At 51.9% G+C, this 18,171-nt stretch overlaps 7 protein-coding genes across 7 annotated transcripts; 5 read left to right on the forward strand and 2 right to left on the reverse strand.

The window, feature by feature from the left end:
- Window positions 1-1,676: 1,676 nt before the first annotated feature.
- On the forward strand, window positions 1,677-3,587 carry Z518_07253 (dihydroxy-acid dehydratase; the record flags this gene model as incomplete). The annotated part of the gene is made up of 1 exon (XM_013415382.1): window positions 1,677-3,587. One exon carries the CDS (start codon window positions 1,677-1,679, stop codon window positions 3,585-3,587), a length of 1,911 nt encoding a protein of 636 aa, XP_013270836.1.
- A 2,288-nt stretch (window positions 3,588-5,875) lies between these two features.
- Z518_07254 (lactoylglutathione lyase) lies at window positions 5,876-6,916 on the reverse strand (the record flags this gene model as incomplete). Its single annotated transcript, XM_013415383.1, has 2 exons — window positions 5,876-6,702; window positions 6,769-6,916. The coding sequence occupies 2 exons, from the start codon at window positions 6,914-6,916 to the stop codon at window positions 5,876-5,878; spliced, it is 975 nt and encodes a 324-aa protein (XP_013270837.1).
- Window positions 6,917-7,579: 663 nt separating this feature from the next.
- On the forward strand, window positions 7,580-9,061 carry Z518_07255 (uncharacterized protein; the record flags this gene model as incomplete). Its single annotated transcript, XM_013415384.1, has 1 exon — window positions 7,580-9,061. One exon carries the CDS (start codon window positions 7,580-7,582, stop codon window positions 9,059-9,061), a length of 1,482 nt encoding a protein of 493 aa, XP_013270838.1.
- Window positions 9,062-9,566: 505 nt separating this feature from the next.
- On the forward strand, window positions 9,567-11,443 carry Z518_07256 (phosphoglycerate dehydrogenase; the record flags this gene model as incomplete). Its single annotated transcript, XM_013415385.1, has 2 exons — window positions 9,567-10,041; window positions 10,110-11,443. 2 exons carry the CDS (start codon window positions 9,567-9,569, stop codon window positions 11,441-11,443), a joined length of 1,809 nt encoding a protein of 602 aa, XP_013270839.1.
- A 333-nt stretch (window positions 11,444-11,776) lies between these two features.
- On the forward strand, window positions 11,777-12,579 carry Z518_07257 (uncharacterized protein; the record flags this gene model as incomplete). The annotated part of the gene is made up of 2 exons (XM_013415386.1): window positions 11,777-12,165; window positions 12,210-12,579. 2 exons carry the CDS (start codon window positions 11,777-11,779, stop codon window positions 12,577-12,579), a joined length of 759 nt encoding a protein of 252 aa, XP_013270840.1.
- Window positions 12,580-15,036: 2,457 nt separating this feature from the next.
- On the reverse strand, window positions 15,037-15,987 carry Z518_07258 (uncharacterized protein; the record flags this gene model as incomplete). The annotated part of the gene is made up of 1 exon (XM_013415387.1): window positions 15,037-15,987. One exon carries the CDS (start codon window positions 15,985-15,987, stop codon window positions 15,037-15,039), a length of 951 nt encoding a protein of 316 aa, XP_013270841.1.
- Window positions 15,988-16,761: 774 nt separating this feature from the next.
- On the forward strand, window positions 16,762-18,019 carry Z518_07259 (uncharacterized protein; the record flags this gene model as incomplete). The annotated part of the gene is made up of 2 exons (XM_013415388.1): window positions 16,762-16,901; window positions 16,948-18,019. The coding sequence occupies 2 exons, from the start codon at window positions 16,762-16,764 to the stop codon at window positions 18,017-18,019; spliced, it is 1,212 nt and encodes a 403-aa protein (XP_013270842.1).
- Window positions 18,020-18,171: the final 152 nt, after the last annotated feature.

The following is an 18,171-nucleotide window of genomic DNA, read 5'->3' on the forward strand; positions in this document are numbered from 1 at the left end:
CTTTCAAACAAACCTGGGGCCCACCAGCCTGCTTGAACCGCTATTGAAAGCGATCATCATTCTACAGTCACCCAACTTTAGAAAAGGACGATCTGGAATTGATGCATCACGACGCTGCCATGGCCTCTTTGGTCTTCAATCTTCATCCTTTTAATTGGTGCTAGAGTCGTAGCATTACGAAGCAACGACTGCGCCTTCAAGGCAAATCTCGAACCGCTATGATATCCTGACAAGCACGGTTGGCTTTCTGACTATCACCCGATAAGCTATGAGGTGCGACTCAAGAAGATGACCACAGCTGGAAGTCAACAACTCCTGGGCTCCTGTTCAGGTTCCAATGTTTGGAAAGGCCGGGTCGCGATGTTCCAGGCGCCATTGCATGGCCGGTGTTTGTCGACGCGCAGTACCATACACTTTTGAAAGAGCGCCATCCGGCAACACTGACTGTCCTGGCGTACGTATGGAGTTACACTATACACTTTAGACAATGCTTGGTAGTTACATGGAGTTAGGTCCCAAATTGTCAGGGCAGTGGCCGAGCTTGTACGAGGATTGGAGAAGAAAAAGTGGAAGAGCTTCTACCATGGCCAATAGAAAAGATCGGGGGAAAGAGAACTCAAGAAGCAAATGCCTCCTCTTCAGCCAAACGACATGAAACGCTGTCCTTGATTGAGACATTTTATTCAACCTCGGAGTGCTTGGTGAAATCAATTCATCATCACTCATCAAAGACCCGAGACTGTAATTGTATTTCCTAGCGGCGTGACTGCACCATCACATCGCATGTCCTTGGAATGTGGCCAATATTCATCTTCATTCGTTCGTCTCGATACTGGAACACTATTGTGGCATTTGCCCGCCTACCTAAGAGCATCATGCCTGCACAAATTCCTACATCCACCCTCGTCCCTGATCTCTATTGTAGACTGTTCGTTCGTGAAAAATTCCTTAGCTTTATCATGCGGCTCGGTTGCGAAAGCTGAGCTTGCTTGCATCCATCACGTCATTGTACCAAGAACCGTCCCCCAACTTCGCCAAGGCGCTTAAGGAGGGCTTGGATTTTGGAAAGTTATTTATTTAATTCGTGAATTTTGTTCCAACAATCACCCAACCTGCCGGGTTAGCTCAGTATGTGCAAATCTGTGTCGTACCTCGAGATACCCCAACTAATATTTATCTCCAGATCGGTAGAGCGTGTGGCTCTTAACCTCAAGGTTGCGGGTTCGAGGTAATTTCTTCGATGCTTTCAAGTCAACTTGAAATACTGACAGTCTCTGCTGTCCCGCATCGTAAAGCGCCTGAGTTCTTCTGTATAGTAATTTGTACTGACATTTCTGTAGCGGCTCGACTCCGAATGTTGGATCTAGGTCCTACCGTTTTTTTTTACAGTTTTTGATTTCTCTTTGATTGTGGGGCTCATCTTATCGATAACCCAATGTGACGTATTGCTTTGCGAAACCCTTCCCCGCCCGATGTTCTTTGTTCCCCTACTCCGTACATCACCGACCGGCATTCCTCCGTCCACAACTGCCTCCAACATGATGACCATTGGGACCAATATAGCACTTTCTCTTCTTCATCCATACTTTTGTCGTCGAGACCTTGGCTAGTCCGCTGCAAGTCCTTTGTAATCCAGGAATCTGTCACGTACCTTCCTCGACAACACCTCATTGAACATGGAACCTAACAGCACATCAACACCAGCTCCTCAGAACTTGGAGGACAATACGACGTCGACATCCCAGGACTACAACCTCTCCCAACCCATCACATCTACCTCTGGCCTCCGGTCTGGCCTCACGAGCTACGGTGATGCACACTTCTCCCTGTTCCTGCGCAAAGTCTTCATCAAAGCGCTGGGATACTCAGACACGGCCCTGTCCCGACCCATCGTGGGTATAATCAACACGTACTCGTCCTTCAACCCATGCCACTCAAACGTGCCACAGCTGATCGAAGCTGTAAGACGCGGCGTGCTCACCTCAGGCGGCCTACCGGTGGATTTCCCCACGATCAGTATCCACGAGAGCTTCGCGAGCCCGACAAGTATGTACCTACGCAACCTGATGAGTATGGATACAGAGGAGACGATCAAGGCGCAGCCGATCGATGCGGTCGTGATGATCGGAGGCTGTGACAAGACTGTGCCTGCCCAACTAATGGGCGGAATCAGTGCGAACAAGCCGGTCATCCCGCTCATTACGGGGCCGATGATGCCTGGGTCCGTCGAAGGACTCCGGGTCGGTGCCTGTACAGACTGCAGGAGCTATTGGGCGAAGTATCGTGCGGGTGACGTCGATGTCGAGGATATCATGTCCGTCAATGAAGAATTGGCACCCACGGGCGGTACGTGTGGAGTCATGGGCACAGCTTCAACAATGGCGTGCGTGACTGCTGGGCTGGGTCTGCTTGATCTACGTGCCGGCGCTACAGCAGCGGCCGTGAGTTCGGCGAGATTGAGAGTCGCGGAGCAAGCAGGGGGGGATGCCGTGAGGATGCTGAAGATGGATCAAATGAGACCGCAGGACCTATTGACGCGCGAGAGCTTTTTGAACGCGATCACCGTCCTTCAGGCCATAGGCGGAAGCACGAATGCCATCGTCCACCTGATGGCCATCATCAACAGACACCCAAAAGTGGCGGGCACCATTGATCTGAAAACATTTGATGAAATCGGAAGGAAAACTCCATTACTGGTGGACCTTAAGCCTAGCGGGGATAATTACATGACAGACTTCCACAATGCGGGGGGAATGTTGGCATTGATGCATACGCTGAGACCATTACTACATCTCCATGCGAGAACCTATACGGGTCAAACTCTGGGCGAGGTGCTAGACAGGACTCCTTTCAAATTATTGCCCTACTCCCGACGAATCATCCGATCTCTACAAGAGCCCCTCTACCCAAATTCAAGCTTGGTGGTTCTTTACGGCAACATCTGTCCCAACGGAGCCGTCATGAAAGCATCAGCCTCAAAAAATCGAAAACTCCTGCATCACCGTGGTTCGGCATGTGTGTTCGAGAACACCGCTGACATGGCCCGGCGGATTGACGCGGCAGAACTTGCCGTTGGCGAAGACTCAGTGCTTATCCTCAAGAGCGTAGGTCCAGTAGGCAATCCAGGAATGCCTGAAGCTGGTTTAATCCCCATACCCCAAAAATTGGGCAGAAAAGGTGTCACGGACATGCTGCGAATCAGCGATGGCCGAATGAGCGGCACTGCTGGAGGTACCATAGTCTTGCATATATCACCCGAGTCTGCCGACCTCGATTCAGTCTTTGGGGTCGTACAGATGGGAGACAAGATTGTGTGTGACGTTGAGAACCGCAAGCTCTTTCTAGATGTCGAGGAGCAGGAAATCAACAGAAGAATTGCCGAGCGAAAGAATACGTCTTGGGTGATTTCCCCTCCAGGAAAAGCTGAGAAGGAACCGTGGCTGGACCGAGTTGGTCGCAGGGGATATCGAGGTCTCTACGAACGAGAAGTCAATCAGTCTCACCTCGGGTGTGACTTTGGATTCCTCACTGCGAAGGGGCCATCTGTTGACAAAATAACAGCATCAAAGCTTTCAGATTGTCAATAAATCGAACAAGCTGTGACGTTGGTCCAAACAAGAAGCTTTCTTCGACAACTTCGAAACCGAAGGGAACAGTTACACGAAGTAACGTTGTTGAAGAGGACTGTCGTCTCGAAAGATAGGGATCCTGCTCAATGAGAATAATGATTCTTTTAATGGTGCGCCTCCAAGAGTTGAGGTCTCTTGCAAGGTAAAATATGTGAAGCACGTCTTTCTCATCTAGCAATTGCTTCCTGTACTTCTGAGTTGCATCGAGAGGTGACTACAGAAAAATGTGGCATTCTTCCTCGTCAATCAAATTCTGACCGGACCCCGGGAATGGTCTCCTGCAACCCGTTGGCTTGGATGGAAGTTTTGTATTACGACGCTGCAGGTCCTGTGCATTTTGGTTCGATGAGACTTCTCATGTTCGGTAGCAAATAATTGATTGTTCTTGCCGAAGTGTTGGAGGATCCGTCGGAAAAAGGCGTTTAGTGTGTAGGGGACCGAAGGCCTGGAGCTTCCCATGGCAGTTATTCGTCAAGGGTCAAAAATGTCGATTCGCCTGACGGCCCTGTAATAACAAAACAGAGCAAAAGATCAAGCATGTCTGATACCATGGGTGTCCGCACTCAACGGAGAATCTTTTCAGCTGGACTCCTCAATCCAGAAGAAAGTTTGACGCAGGGCGGGAAAACAAGCTGAGCCACATAGGGCCCCGACACGACGTGACAGTCCGATGTCTCTGAAATGTGAACAGCTGACATTATTCTGTTCAATTAACTGAATGAAGCAATTTGCCTGCCTTGTTGGTCGATTCAATACAACTTCATGAACCAGCGACGTAAAGCTACTACCAATTTAGGAAGCATGGCATGATCCATCAAACGGGTGAGTGTGGAAAATGCTTGTCTCGGATGAATGCACATACCTTGTCTTAATATGGAGACACTTCTCGCGAGCAACCTTGCAACGGGAGGACGAGGCCACTTCGGAGGCCGCGAGATTCAGGATTCATCGAGTACCCGATGAGGAAATAGACCGCATCACAAAATCCTAGGCAATCGTATTAGTGCGGTGATCCTGTGGGCTATGAATCGGAGGACGGAATGATGTCTCCCCTTCTCCTTCCCTTACTTGTAGGGGCGGGTACGTCCTAAACCATTTGCCTGGCCTCAGACCTCTTGTCTTAATTTCTTACTGATTCGACGTCGCCAATGATATCTGAGTCAGGGACAAGGAGAGGGCCAAATCCAGTACAACAACGTTTTGGCACACTCAGCCAATCCCCCGGAAAATGGCAGTGCCTCACGGTCTCAGATTGGCAGTCGACAAAACGTGCGTAACAATAAGGAAGAAGCATTGATTACCAGTTGCGATCAAATGGCCGAATCGAAGTGAGAACTTTCTGGTGGCAATGTAGATCGTGGAGGACTGGATTCGGTCCTTCGTGATATTTGTCTTTGTGACCCAACCCTACTGATCGAACCGGATACGGAAATGCATGCAAGCAAAAATAAGGCCTCCATGGGAAAGATGGGACTTGGGCTTGTAGTTCATTTTTCTGTAGACGACCTGATCATAATCATCCATCGGACAAACGAAACGCAGAGGCTGTTCGCATGTCTCGTACGTCTTTTGTTTTTCTTTGTCTCGATACCCGACCCGGCACTGGCAAAAGATGTAAGGACTCCAAGAGAGAGTTTGTCGAACGCCCATTGGTCCATAGGTTCCAAAAACCGATGATAAATTTATTTCGAGATCGAACGCGCTCGATCAGGGTCGCTTGAAAAAGGTGTCAAACTCTCAAACGCCCAGGTACTATCCGTAGTAAATCTGTCGTCTGCTGATCGATCGAGCCCAGGTTTTGAGACTAATCCAAACAGAAGTTGGATGATGCTGTGGAGATTTCCGTATGCATGAATGCCCTGCCGATTTTCCTAAGAATCGAGATATGCGGCCCAATGTGTGGTGCTGTGCTTTATTGAGGACAAAGCTTTCCGTGCGTAAGGATACGCGATACGGGAGAAGCACGGCGGTTTTCGCCCAAGAATTCAAGCAGACTACACGAGAAAGAAGTGAAGGGGAGGAAACGAGGGAAAACGAGCAGGCAAAATGACATGAAGGGTCCATGGGGCTGGAATGATCAACAATTGACACAAGAAGGAGCCGAAATGAAGTTCGAGACAAAATGCACTCCCGCCTTTGGTCTTCAGTGATGGTTATCGCCGGGCGCAGGACATACAAAGATGCCGTTACCGGCAGTTTCCCCCCCTTCTCCGGGGGCTCGGATTCATATCTTCGGACTCGATTCTTCACCAATTAGTCGTCTTCTTTAACGTTTCGTTCTGGATGATTTCAACCCAGTAATCGTCTGGGTCGAGTACAAAAGCAACATTCTTCATCCTACCATCGGTTAAACGCTTCTTCCAATTCACCTTTTTCTCCTCCATGAATTGACACGCCTTGTCAAGGTCGTCAACGCTAATGCAGATATGCCCGAACCCTTGCGGCTGGTCATTGCCATTGTGGTACACCTTGCCATCCTCTTTCTCCGTGCCATAGTTCCACGTCAACTCCAGGAGCCCTTCCTTGCCGGCCAGAGGGTTCACTCCGTTCGGAGTGTCTTCGGGCTTGGGGATTGCATATGTGCCTGGGTAACCGAGGAAGTACAAGGTGAAACCGGCCTCTTTCTGCTCAGAAGTCCGCATCAGACTCATGCCCATCACTTCCTGGTAAAACGTCAAGCTTTTTCCTGGGTCCTTCACCCGAATCATGCTGTGGTTGAATCGATAGGACGAAGTGTCTGTGGTGGTAATGTCTTTGGTCTCATCCACCGGCTTTTGCCCGATGATCTCAACCCAGTATCCGTCAGGATCGAGAGCAAAAGCAATACTTCGCATTCGTCCATCGGTCAGCTTTTTCTGAAACTGGTACCCGGCATCTTCGATACGTCGGCATGCCGCCTGGATATTGTCCACACTGACACAGATGTGCCCAAAACCCTTGTGCGGCTCTTTGTTGCCGTTGTTGATGCTGAATGAGTCGTCAGATTCGGTGCCGTAATTGTGTGTCAGTTCAAGGACACCTTCGCGGTCGGTCCAATGGGCTCCGGAGGAGGCGGACGAGGGGCTATCGTAGGCTACGCCGGAATCCTTCTGGTAAGTCTCCAGTCTTCATTTGGCAGGTTTTGAGGCTACATCCTTACCCAGAAAATATAGATCGAATTTGTTGTCTGGGAACCTGAGCTCGTTGACGAGACTCAGCCCGAGAAGTTTATAGTATTCAAGAGATTTCTGAGGATCTTTCACCCTCAGCATTGTGTGGTTGAACTTCCATTTCGAATGGTCCGTCATGGTTGCGTATGTCTGCGATGGAGGAGAACGCCGAGTGGCCGGAGAGGGGTGTGGTTTGAACACGGATGGGAATCGTAGATGGCTTGCTATCTGTTGCAGTCGAGATTGAGTGGCGATCCGCGAGAAGGGCATCGATCACCAGAGGTGCTTGGAGAGAAGGAGTGTTTCAGAGTTGGACCATTAATTGTTTCGACAGCATTATTTGGATGCTCGAATTTAGCCTGGCAACTTTTTGGTGACGGAAAGATGGACATGCATGACATAAGGTGGAGGGGGGGGGGAACGCAGGCGTTCTGGCGACTGCTCGGGTGCGGACTTCTTCCCCTTACCTAGAGTTTCATCCATCGTTCGCATTTCCGGTGGAAGATGATGCCTGTCACCACTTTTCTAGGTTCCAAAGCTATGGCTGATTCGAGCTCCGGAGCTCTCTCCACAATCAACCTCGGTCTCCTCCACTCTCCAGCCTATGATGACTTTATGGGGTTGTTCCGAAAGTGGGACTTCCATCACGGTCGTCATGGATTTAATATATCTTTCTGGTCTCTATCTCAATACAATGCAATCGTGAGAGGTAGGCGCGTTTCGATCGAGTGACCGAGGTCATTTCCTCTACACACACGAAATTGCGGTCACCGGGCATATCGTCCTTGTTCATCTTCAACCATGTCCCTTTCACCCGCGGTCCGAGTCGCCAGGACGGCTGCTCAGCGTTCAACCTCTTTGCTACACGCCATTCAGTACAATCATCCTCCAAATTGCCCTTGTCACTCGAATCCCAGCCATCATCATGCTCCCGCCGTCTTCGGTGAAGCCCGAAGGCGATTGGCTACCCCCGTTGATCCCTCGCGATCTAAGGATTATGCGTTTGAGATGGCTGCTAGTTCGATCCGATTTGGACCCGGATGCACAAAGGAGGTGGGTATGGACTTCAAAAATATGGGTGCCAAACGGGTTTGTGTTGTGACAGATGGCAACGTCGCAAAGTTGGACGCCATGAAACAGGTGGTGGAAGGATTGACCAAAGAAGGCATTGAATTCACCGTCTACGACAGATGTCGGATTGAACCCAAAGACAGCTCAGTCAAGGATGCCATTGCTTTTGCAAAGCCGTATCGGCCGGACGCCTTCTTGGCCGTCGGAGGAGGATCCGTCATTGACACGGCCAAACTGATGAATCTGTATACCTGCTTCCCCGATGCAGATTTCTTGGATTTTGTTAATGCTCCCCTGGGAAAAGGCTTGCCTATCACCAAGCCACTCAAGCCCCTTGTGGCGGTTCCTACGACGGCCGGAACGGGCTCGGAAACGACGGGAACGGCCATTTTCGACTTGGTCGAGAAACGCGCGAAGACCGGGATTGCCCACCGTAATTTGAAACCGACCTTGGGTATCTGCGATCCCATCAACACCCGCACAATGCCATCGGCCGTTCACGCTTCCTCGGGGTTGGATGTATTGTGCCATTCACTGGAGTCCTGGACGGCTATCCCATACCACGAAAGATCTCCGCGGCCTCCAAACCCAATCAATCGCCCCGCGTATCAAGGTGCCAATCCTATCTCGGATATCTTCTCATTGAAGGCTCTCAAGTCGACAGTCAAATACTTGCCGCGAGCGGCCCAAGATCCAGAGGACCTGGAGGCTCAGAGTGAGATGCTCTTGGCTGCCACATTGGCCGGAGTTGGATTTGGTAATGCAGGTGTACATCTATGTCATGGAATGAGTTATCCCATTAGCGGACAAAATCCGGGCTATAAACATGCGGGATACGTGGTTGAGGACCCCATCATTCCCCATGGCGTGAGCGTCGCAGTCACTGCTCCAGCGGTGTTCAGGTTTACCGCTTCCAGCAATCCTGAACGTCATCTGGCGGCAGCAGAAGCTTTTGGTAAAGACGTCTCGAACGTCAAGAAAGAAAGTGCAGGCGAAGTTCTGAGCGAAGCCCTGGCCGAATTCCTGATCAAGCTTGGAGACCAGCCTCGAGGCTTGAAGTCGTTAGGGTTTACACGGGAAAGTATTGATGATCTGGTGGAAGGTACTCTGCCTCAAAGGAGAGTCCTGATGCTGGCACCCAATTTGAGCGAAGAAGAGAACGAGGAACGAGAACAACTACGCGGATTGTTCGAAGAAGCATTGGAATACTGAAACCCGTCCGGTGGGATTTTGGGTTTCTTCTATCTGCGTTGTTTGCACTGTTTGCACTGTTTGCGATATCCCCTCGAATTCCCCCGGATTGGCACCAAATTTCTCACGGGGAGAATCGTGGGGCAAAAAGCACCGACTTGCTCCCCCCACCTTTCTGCAATTTCGGACGATGACGGTGACGCACAAAATTCGGCCAACCGAAAAGGTCAAGTTTTGCAGCTGTTCGTCTCTCGCACAATGTGGGCTCATTGCATAAATTATTTTGACAACGAAAAGCTCGAAAATAAGGAAAGTCATCCTCAATTGGTCTTTTATGAGCTTTTCTCGCTGTTTCCCTTTCTTCTTCCTGCTTTCCTTACCGATCCTTGGACTTCATTCACGTCAAGTAAGTCTTTCTATGTCAGACTCTTTTTTCCCCCCTTCCATTCGTGACACGACGTACTGCCACTCCTGTTATTCAAAATCTCTGAAGTCATCATTCCCAAACCTCTCCCCCTTTTACACAATGGATACTTCCAACTGTCACATAGGACAAGCTCGAGTCTTGTGTCCCGAGAATATTGCCCCGGATGGTCTGGCACTACTACAAAAAACATTACAGGTCGACGAGAAACGGGGTCTGACCCCTGAACAGCTCATCGAAGTAATCCCAGACTACGACGCGCTCCTTGTCCGTTCTGAGACAAAAGTAACCGCTGCCCTGCTCAATGCGGCCCGGAAACTCAAGGTCGTCGCCCGTGCCGGAGTGGGTGTCGATAATGTCGACGTTCCCGCTGCCACCAAGCTGGGTATCATTGTCGTCAACAGTCCCAGTGGCAACATTCAGGCCGCAGCGGAGCATACAATAGCCCTGTTGATGAGCATGGCCAGAAATGTCCCCGATGCTTGTGCCAGTTTGAAAGCTGGTAAGTGGGAGAGAAGTAGGCTTGTTGGTGTCGAGGTCAAAGGGAAGACCCTGGGCGTGGTAGGTTTGGGCAAAGGTACGTCCCATTCGTCACCACAAAGCTGTCTCCATTTAGTCTTGATGGTCTCACCACGCTGGGTTTAGTCGGACTGATTGTGGCTCGCATGGCTCGTGGCCTGGGGATGAACGTCGTTGCCGCCGATCCCTATGCATCTCAATCCGTTGCGGCCGCTGCCAATGTTCAGCTCGTCGAATCCTTATCCCAACTTCTCCCTGTCGCCGATTTCCTCACCATCCACACTCCCATGCTGGCATCGACTCGTGGCATGCTCTCCACGTCCGAATTGAACCAAATGAAACGCGGGGCTCATATCCTCAACGTCGCTCGAGGCGGCATCATTGACGAAGAAGCTTTGCTGGCGGCCCTCGAATCCGGCCACATCGCTGGCGCTGCAATTGACGTTTTCACCAGCGAACCGCCAGCTAAATTCCCCGACTCTCCCGCTACCAAACTTGTCCAGCATCCAAAATGCATTGCCACACCCCATCTCGGCGCCTCGACCGTCGAAGCACAAGAAAACGTGTCAATCGACGTTTGTGAACAAGTCCTCCAGATCCTCGCCGGCGATCTACCGCGCAGTGCCGTCAATGCTCCCATCATCCTCCCGGCCGAATACAAGACATTACAGCCATTTGTCCGCCTTGTCGAGAAAATGGGTTCGCTATATACACAACACTTCACCTCGCCAAAACAGCCTGTCCTGCGGAACATGAACACCTTCGACCTCATCTACGAAGGCGAGATCGCTCAAATGTCAAGCACCAAGCCCCTATTCGCGGCCTTGATCAAGGGCCTCACCTCACCCATTTCCGACGCCGAGGGCTTCAACGTCAACATCGTCAACGCAGAGATGGTTGCCAAGGAACGCGGCATCTTCGTCAACGAGCAAAAGTCCCGCGACCCCAGCTCTCACTCTTACAGCAGTCTTGTCACCCTCGTCGCTCGTCCCGCCAGCCGCGCATCGTCGCTGAGTCGGCATACCGTTGAATCAGATCAAGAAGGTAGCCAATACCAGAACCAAAACCAACAACACGTCATCGCTGGCTATTGCAGCGACAACCACCCCATCATCTCGCGCGTGGACCGTTTTGCAACTTCCTTCGTTCCCGATGGCACACTGCTTATCTGCCACAATTACGACGAGCCCGGCAAGATCGGCGTAGTCGGTAGCATCCTCGGTCGCGAAGGCGTGAATATCAACTTTATGAGCGTAGCACCAGTCACATTTTCCCCTCTGATGGTAGCTCCTTCCACCAAAAAGGATATGATGGTGGCTTCACCATCACTGCCTCCACAGCCCAAAGAAACAACAGAGGCCCTCATGATTCTCGGCGTCGATAAGGAGGTCGGTGAGGCAGTTAAGTTGGAACTTGTCCGCGCCAAGGGCGTGTTGAGCGTGAGTTCTGTCACGCTGTAAGACATGTGTTGCAGAAGAAGCCTATAAGTGCTCTATTCGGACGTAGTGGAAGTAAAAGATCAGGTCGTCCTTGGATCGGGCATCGCGCCGATGTTCACACTTGACTAGCATGGCCCGCTGGAAATGATTGGCTCTGGGCGGGTCGTAATTTTCGTCGGTGGGGGTTGACGCACGTGACTATCGGTTTGCGACTCCCGGCGCCAAAGGCCTAAGTCAGCCTGAAAGTATAGGTGGGATTTAGTTAAAGCTTTAGGGATCACGTTCGTAAAGTTTAGCCAAATAACCCCCGGAGCAACATTAGACCGATTCACGTGCAGCCTGCTCCCGGTCAAGATGATGAAAGCTACGCTTTTACCCCACGGAATATCCTGTCCGCGGCCCCTAGTGTACACCTCCATTTTGGCAAAGAAGCTGGTCGCCAAGCATCTGAACAGTGCTGCGACGTGCATCGACAAGCCTCCCATGCAGGGAATGTTCAGCAGGACACTGTTCGTTACCCTCGCTGACGGCCGTAAGGTGGTTGTGCAATTTCGTACCGAACCGCTCGACGTCGACGCGTTCAAGATTGCCAAGGTGGCGCTAGGTTCATTTGTCCCGGACGCTAAAGCTCTCGGCAATGAAGAGTTAGAGAGCGCGGGTGCCTGGGCTTATTCCCTCGCCCTCAAGATGTGGCAGCGTGGAATCGCAGGGAAGGGAGCCGAAGGGCGTATTGCCGTCAACAAGTCATTGGGCCGCGTCTTTTCAAAGGGCTTCCTCGCGACAACAGCTATGAGGCTGTCGAAACCAAGCTTCGACCGCACCTGGACGCCATCTTGGTGTCGCCGTTGGAAGATATCCTCCCCTACAAAGCGACTGTCGAGAGCTTCGCCAAGAGGCTTGACGAGTTTGCCCAGCTCCCGCTGTGGGTTGCCCATTACGATCTCAACGGCGTGAACGTGCTCATCAACGAGAAATGCGAGGTTAACGCCTTGATCGACTGGGAACTCTCCACCCCGCTGCCTTTCGGTGCCGGCTTTGGCCGCATCCACACCATTGCTGGTGAATACACTGGAGGCGAGTTCTGGATGCCGGATGAATTCGAGGTTGCGGAAAGGGGCTTTTGGACGGAACTGTTCGCTGCTGGAGAAGCGCATTGACCTGGTCCAGGATGTTGTCATACTTGCGACCTTGCTAAGTTGCTTCTTCTTTGAGGATGGGAAGGTCGGCGTTGGCCAGGTTGCCTTGAAGGCACTCCCGAAATTTATGACCTATTGAATCCCTTTTGTCCGAGGGCAGGAACCGCCGTATAGAGAATAATATAAAGTCGGGATAGAATGTGAAGAGGACAGAAATAGCTGAGATCTAAATCTAAAGGCGCGTGGCAGGCGAAAGGCTACTTAGTAGCTTATCAAGTGATCTTCACTGCTCATATGTAGGAGGTTTCACTCGGTCACACAGCTCGTGGAGCCCATGATTAGGTACAATTGTCACCACCCCTTGCTGAGCCGTTCGCCGCGTACTGTGACGCGCTGGCGCAGCCGAACTAAACCACGAGATGCTTTTCCCGGATGCTATTTCAACACCCTTGGCTAACTCACACCGAGCGCATAACAGGAGTGGAGCCCCCTAATCTAGGCCAAGGAATATGGACTCGGTGCTTTCGCCTTCTGCGCGAGCTATGCTCTGCTCCAAAAGTAGATCAATCGCGTCCTGAACTTTAGTGAGTGGCTGGCGAAGGCTTTAGGGAAGGCAGCGGGACGCTCCGGCTCAAGGAAACGTCTACCCGGCCTCAAGATACACAACGAATCTTCCCCTTCCACAGGCGCAGCAACACAAACATGAGGCTCTGCATGTATCATGATAGCGTGGTCGCATGAGTCGTACTCAGCTTTGGCTTGCCGCAGCAGCTTGGCACTTGAGTGGCCGTGAGGTTTCATTAGGCATTGTGACCGCAGGACCGATGTGTAAAAGTATTCTGCAGTTTTGGGGGTTCATTAGCTCCAACTGCCCTTCACTCCTTACGTTATAGGAGATCTAGGCATCAGGAATCGTACTGAATTATTGCTCTGAGAATGCCGATGTCCGAAGGGAGCGATTCATCGCCATCACCAAATTCGACCTAGTGCGTTGCGAGGACCAGTAACCACTTCACGGTGAGAAGGCCAGGGGAGCCGTGGGAGGCGACGTCCGAACTCAGCGGGCACCACGCCGTGGCCGCGGTCCGGGACCCCGGGCTTGAGGAGGCCTGGAGCCAGGAGTGCGCTTACATCCCAGAACATGGACTACCGGATCGCTAATCGGGGTGCATGCTAGATAAAGCTCACCGTGTCCCCGCCCGCCGCCTGTAGAGCATTTCCGTAGAGGCTACTTATGCTCCGGATAGTAAATTCGGGGCCATGGGAGATCCTATGGACCTTGGCTCCGACGCTGTCGGTTGGCCGTCTGCAACGAGAACACCACAGCCAGTCCCGCCAGAAGGGAACCGCAAGCAGCTAGCAGCACCGATCCACGGTTCACACGCCATGCAGCCTAAGAATCCAGGGAAGCGACTCCGTACGGAGGGGGGGGGGGCCAATGCGGGGCTGCTACGGGCTGCTAAGCAGGCTTGTGAGATACGACGCGATAACTTTTCTTGACGCTAATTTGGAAATCGTTCTAGACGACTGGATAACATTCCTCGCGCACACGAGGTTGCCTAGCACCATTGCGAGTTCGGATCCCTAAGTTATTACCGTCTTTCAGGTGCTGGACGGCGCTATAGACGGGAGCGAGAGCATACGCTCCAGGTTTGCTCATACACAGCTAATACGCGTATTTAAATCCCTTGAGGATATCATTGCCCGTGAAAGAAAAGGTCGGCGGATCCTGGGGGGGCGTGGGAAGGGCAACGCGACCCTCGCTGCTCAGGAGCAGCGGAATGTCTCCCGGCGACGCCTGGTAAAACGCAAACAAATCGCAAGGTGGTGGACGACGTTTGCAGGACCATCACTGTTCTTCCTCATTGTCTACACGGAAGTAGCGGAGAGGGTCGTGTCGGTACATATTTCCTTTTCGTCCAATCCTGCGCTAATGTTCGCGAAGCAAAAATTGCTCGAAGAGGGACAAGCAAACGCTAGAATTCCTAGCATCTAACATCTTGCAAAATGCACCAGGCGGGCTCGTCAAGAGATAGCAGAACTGGTAAGAAGCGCCTAGAGACTATTCACGTGGATCTCCACCCATGGAGAAGGGGGGGGGAAAAAACCAAAAAGAAGCCAAACCAGACCTTTAATAATTCATTTGCATGTCATGGATGAAGTCTTTCAGGAAAAGGAGAAATAAATCCCTTTTCAACACTAAGGGACACTTCTTGAAAGACCCAACGAGTGGGTGTGAATGCATTAATCGGGACACTCATGGTGATTATCTAGTTCCTTCATGTCGAGGACAGAGGTGGAGCATAACAAAATGAATAGGAGATCGTATGGCAAAAAGTGGTAATGAGATGCGACCAGATTCGGACCTTAATGGCATTCGTTGGCTTTTACATTTATCCATTTAAACCCACAAATATGCCGCCCTGAACTTCACACATATACTACACCACTGAGTTACATGACAGATAGAGATCATCATCATTCAGGGTCCAAGCTAGCAAGTAAACTGGCAGATGGGGCAAAGAACGTCGTACCCGTCAGCGGTTTCGAGAAGTCAAGCAGACGATCATGTTTCCCAGGGGGATCCCCGATAAACATGCGCTGCAACATCTTCTCAATGACCCACAATCGCCTTGAGTAGCCGATAAAATATGTCCCAAACTCGCCGGACCCGGGAGATCCGAAGGGCATATTATCACGGAGAACGTCGTATTCGACACCACTCTCGTCTTCGATCGTGGTAAGCTGCTTGTGGGCCTTCTGCTGGTCATCGGCGGCGTCGTCGAGCTCGATGTTATCCAGCTTCGTCCGGCCGATGATTGCTTCCTGCTGTTCGGTGGGCAAGGCGCGCCATGCCTTCAGATCGTGCACGTACTTCTGCAGGACGATGTAGCTGCCGCCGATGGCCGAGGTGTCTTCCTCGGCGATGAGGACTGATTCAGGAACAGCAGGACCGACGGGGTTGGCGGTGCCGTCGACAAAGCCCAGGAGATCACGGACGTCAAAATACCGGAAGCCTACGGTCTCGTCCACGACGGATACAGCATCACCGAGGAGGTCCATGAGCTGGCGCTCGAACTCGAAGCACAGATCTCGACGTTCCGCGCGGATATGTAAGAGGAGGTCACCGGGGGTGGAGACGGCCGTGTGCACAGCACCCTTGACTTCAGGGAAAGGATGAAGTTCCTTTGGCCGGGGGAGACCGGTCAGGCGGTCCCAGGCGTCGCTGCCGATGCCGACGGTACAGGCGAAGGAGGCATTGAGATCGCGAATGGCGACATTCTTGGCGAGAGAGTCGATGCCGGCGAGAGTGGAGCGGACGGTCTTGACGGCGTCGGCACTGTTGGTGATGGTGAGGACAAGGAAAGTTGCTGATTGGGTCAGTGGGGCGTCGACTCGTTGAGGCTCAATGGGGACGCGGCGGCTCATTCTGGCTTTTGATTTTGTCGTTGAACTTGTTGCAATCTTAGCGGTTTGTGGGTGTATCTGAACATCTGCGAGGATATGCTGACATCGAGGTTGAAGAGAGTGAGGACTCGGGTGGTCTGACCAATATCTTCGGATCTCGCTCAGCAATGTCGGGGTCTTCGATCTAGGATTTGCGAGACAAAAAGGTCGGATCCTACTACGGACGATGTGGTAGGGGCAGGTCTTGGTTGTATTCATGCCACTGGACACCTGCTTCTGACAATGCAGGAGTAAAAAAGACAATTTGATAAGTATACATATATACTCTGTACAAGATGCAAGATCTGCAGTACGTTTGTCCATCAGCTTCACCCCGCATAAGCACCTTTTCACGCCCTCTGATTGGTCCCTTCCACGTCATGCCTTTGAATACCAACAGAACAAGAATTCAAGGAGATGGTCACCGATTGCCTTTGGTATACAGAGTCCAGTGCAAGGATCAGATTCGTCTTTTGCCATTAGGTAATTGTTCACCTGCGGATTCAGCCTCATCCGCTCCTTTGATCTTCGTATTTACACGGAAGCCGAGATGTGGTGGGGAAGCAAGCCTGGTCGCCTGACCCCATCTGCATGCCCACAATGTCAACGTCCATCCGCCTCGATCTCGGCGGTGCTACGGTCTTACTGTCCACTATTTCGACTTTGTGATCTCCCTCGAAAACAATCATCTTATCAATTTACCCCCTTCTCGAACCCTCTTCCTCTCCCTAGCATCGACTAACCAAAAAAAATAAAATGACAACATCATCCTCTTCCTGCCCAATCGACCCCGCCGTGGGAATCCTCTCCATCGGCGACATGGGCATAGGTGTCGCCCGTCTCCTCCGTCATCATGACTACACCGTCTACACCGTCGCCATAGGCAGAAGGCAAGCGTTCTTCAATCCAAACTGTTTACACCGATCGCTGAACTCACACAAGCCAGCACACGCTCGACCGGATCAAATCGTCCCAAATAATCACGCTAGACTCAGATGAGGACTTGGTCGCCGAAGCCGACATAATCCTCAGCATTGTCCCCCCACGAGACGCCATAGCAACGGCAAGAAGGGCATTCGAAGCATGTCGATCCCAAAAGGCCATCAAACGCCGCAGCGAGAGGAAAGGCACCGCGGCGCTGAACCAGGCCCCGAGTCTGACCTACATTGATTTGAACGCCATCAGTTCATATACCGCCAAAAACATCGCGACAATGTTCAGCACGCCAGCATCACCCAGCTTACCACGCCGACACTCCATCACCCGCTCATTCACGTTCCATCGTAAAGACTCCGAGCCCGAACTGGACCCGATCTCCATCAACTTCCTCGACGGTGGCATCATCGGCGGCCCACCTTCGCTCCGTCCGGACAAAACTTGGAAACGCCCTTCAATTGTCATCTCAGGACCCAAACACGATGATCTCCTCTCCTCATCCCTCCGCGACCTCTTAAACGTGAAAATCGTCAGCGACAAAATCGGGCCGGCGTCCGCTCTTAAGTCATGCTTCGCTGCGCTTTCGAAGGGTTTCACCGCCCTGTCCATCCTATCCTTCACCACAGCACAGACATGTGGTATCCTGGATTCACTGACCGAGCATTTGGAAGAATTCAACCCTTACGCACTAATGAGCGCCCGTCGTGGCTTGACGGACATGCCTCCCAAAGCGTACCGCTGGGTCGAGGAAATGAGGCAGATCAACGAGACCTTCGTGGAAGAAGGCGGCTTCAGCCCGGCTGTACTTCACGGCAATGGTCACCACGCGAACAACAATAATCACCTCCACACCGATGGTACCCACGGCGGTGCAAGCGGCGTCTTCGAAGGCATCGCGGAGATTTACAGGTTGATTGCGGACGATACAGTGCTCGGGCAGGAGCGAGTGGAGAAGCGCAAGCGGGGCACAGACGTGCAGGACGTCGCGGAGTGTATTCGTGAAGGCATTGCGAGGAAGAAACGCAAGGGCACGGCGGAGGAAGATCTCGATTTGACCTGGCGGGGGAGTTGGTCTTGATTGAGTGTTCTGTCTAGTCATCTGATGGAAAGGCCATGAAAAAGACCAGGATCGACTCAGAAGAGAAGTCGACTTTCGTTCCTGACACGGTATCATTCCGTTTCCCGTCACGGTGTCCTGGTCAGGAAAGGGATTAAGAATGATTGCTCCGG

Source organism: Rhinocladiella mackenziei, assembly GCF_000835555.1.
Source record: "Rhinocladiella mackenziei CBS 650.93 unplaced genomic scaffold supercont1.5, whole genome shotgun sequence".
NCBI classification, from domain to species: Eukaryota; Fungi; Ascomycota; class Eurotiomycetes; order Chaetothyriales; family Herpotrichiellaceae; genus Rhinocladiella; species Rhinocladiella mackenziei.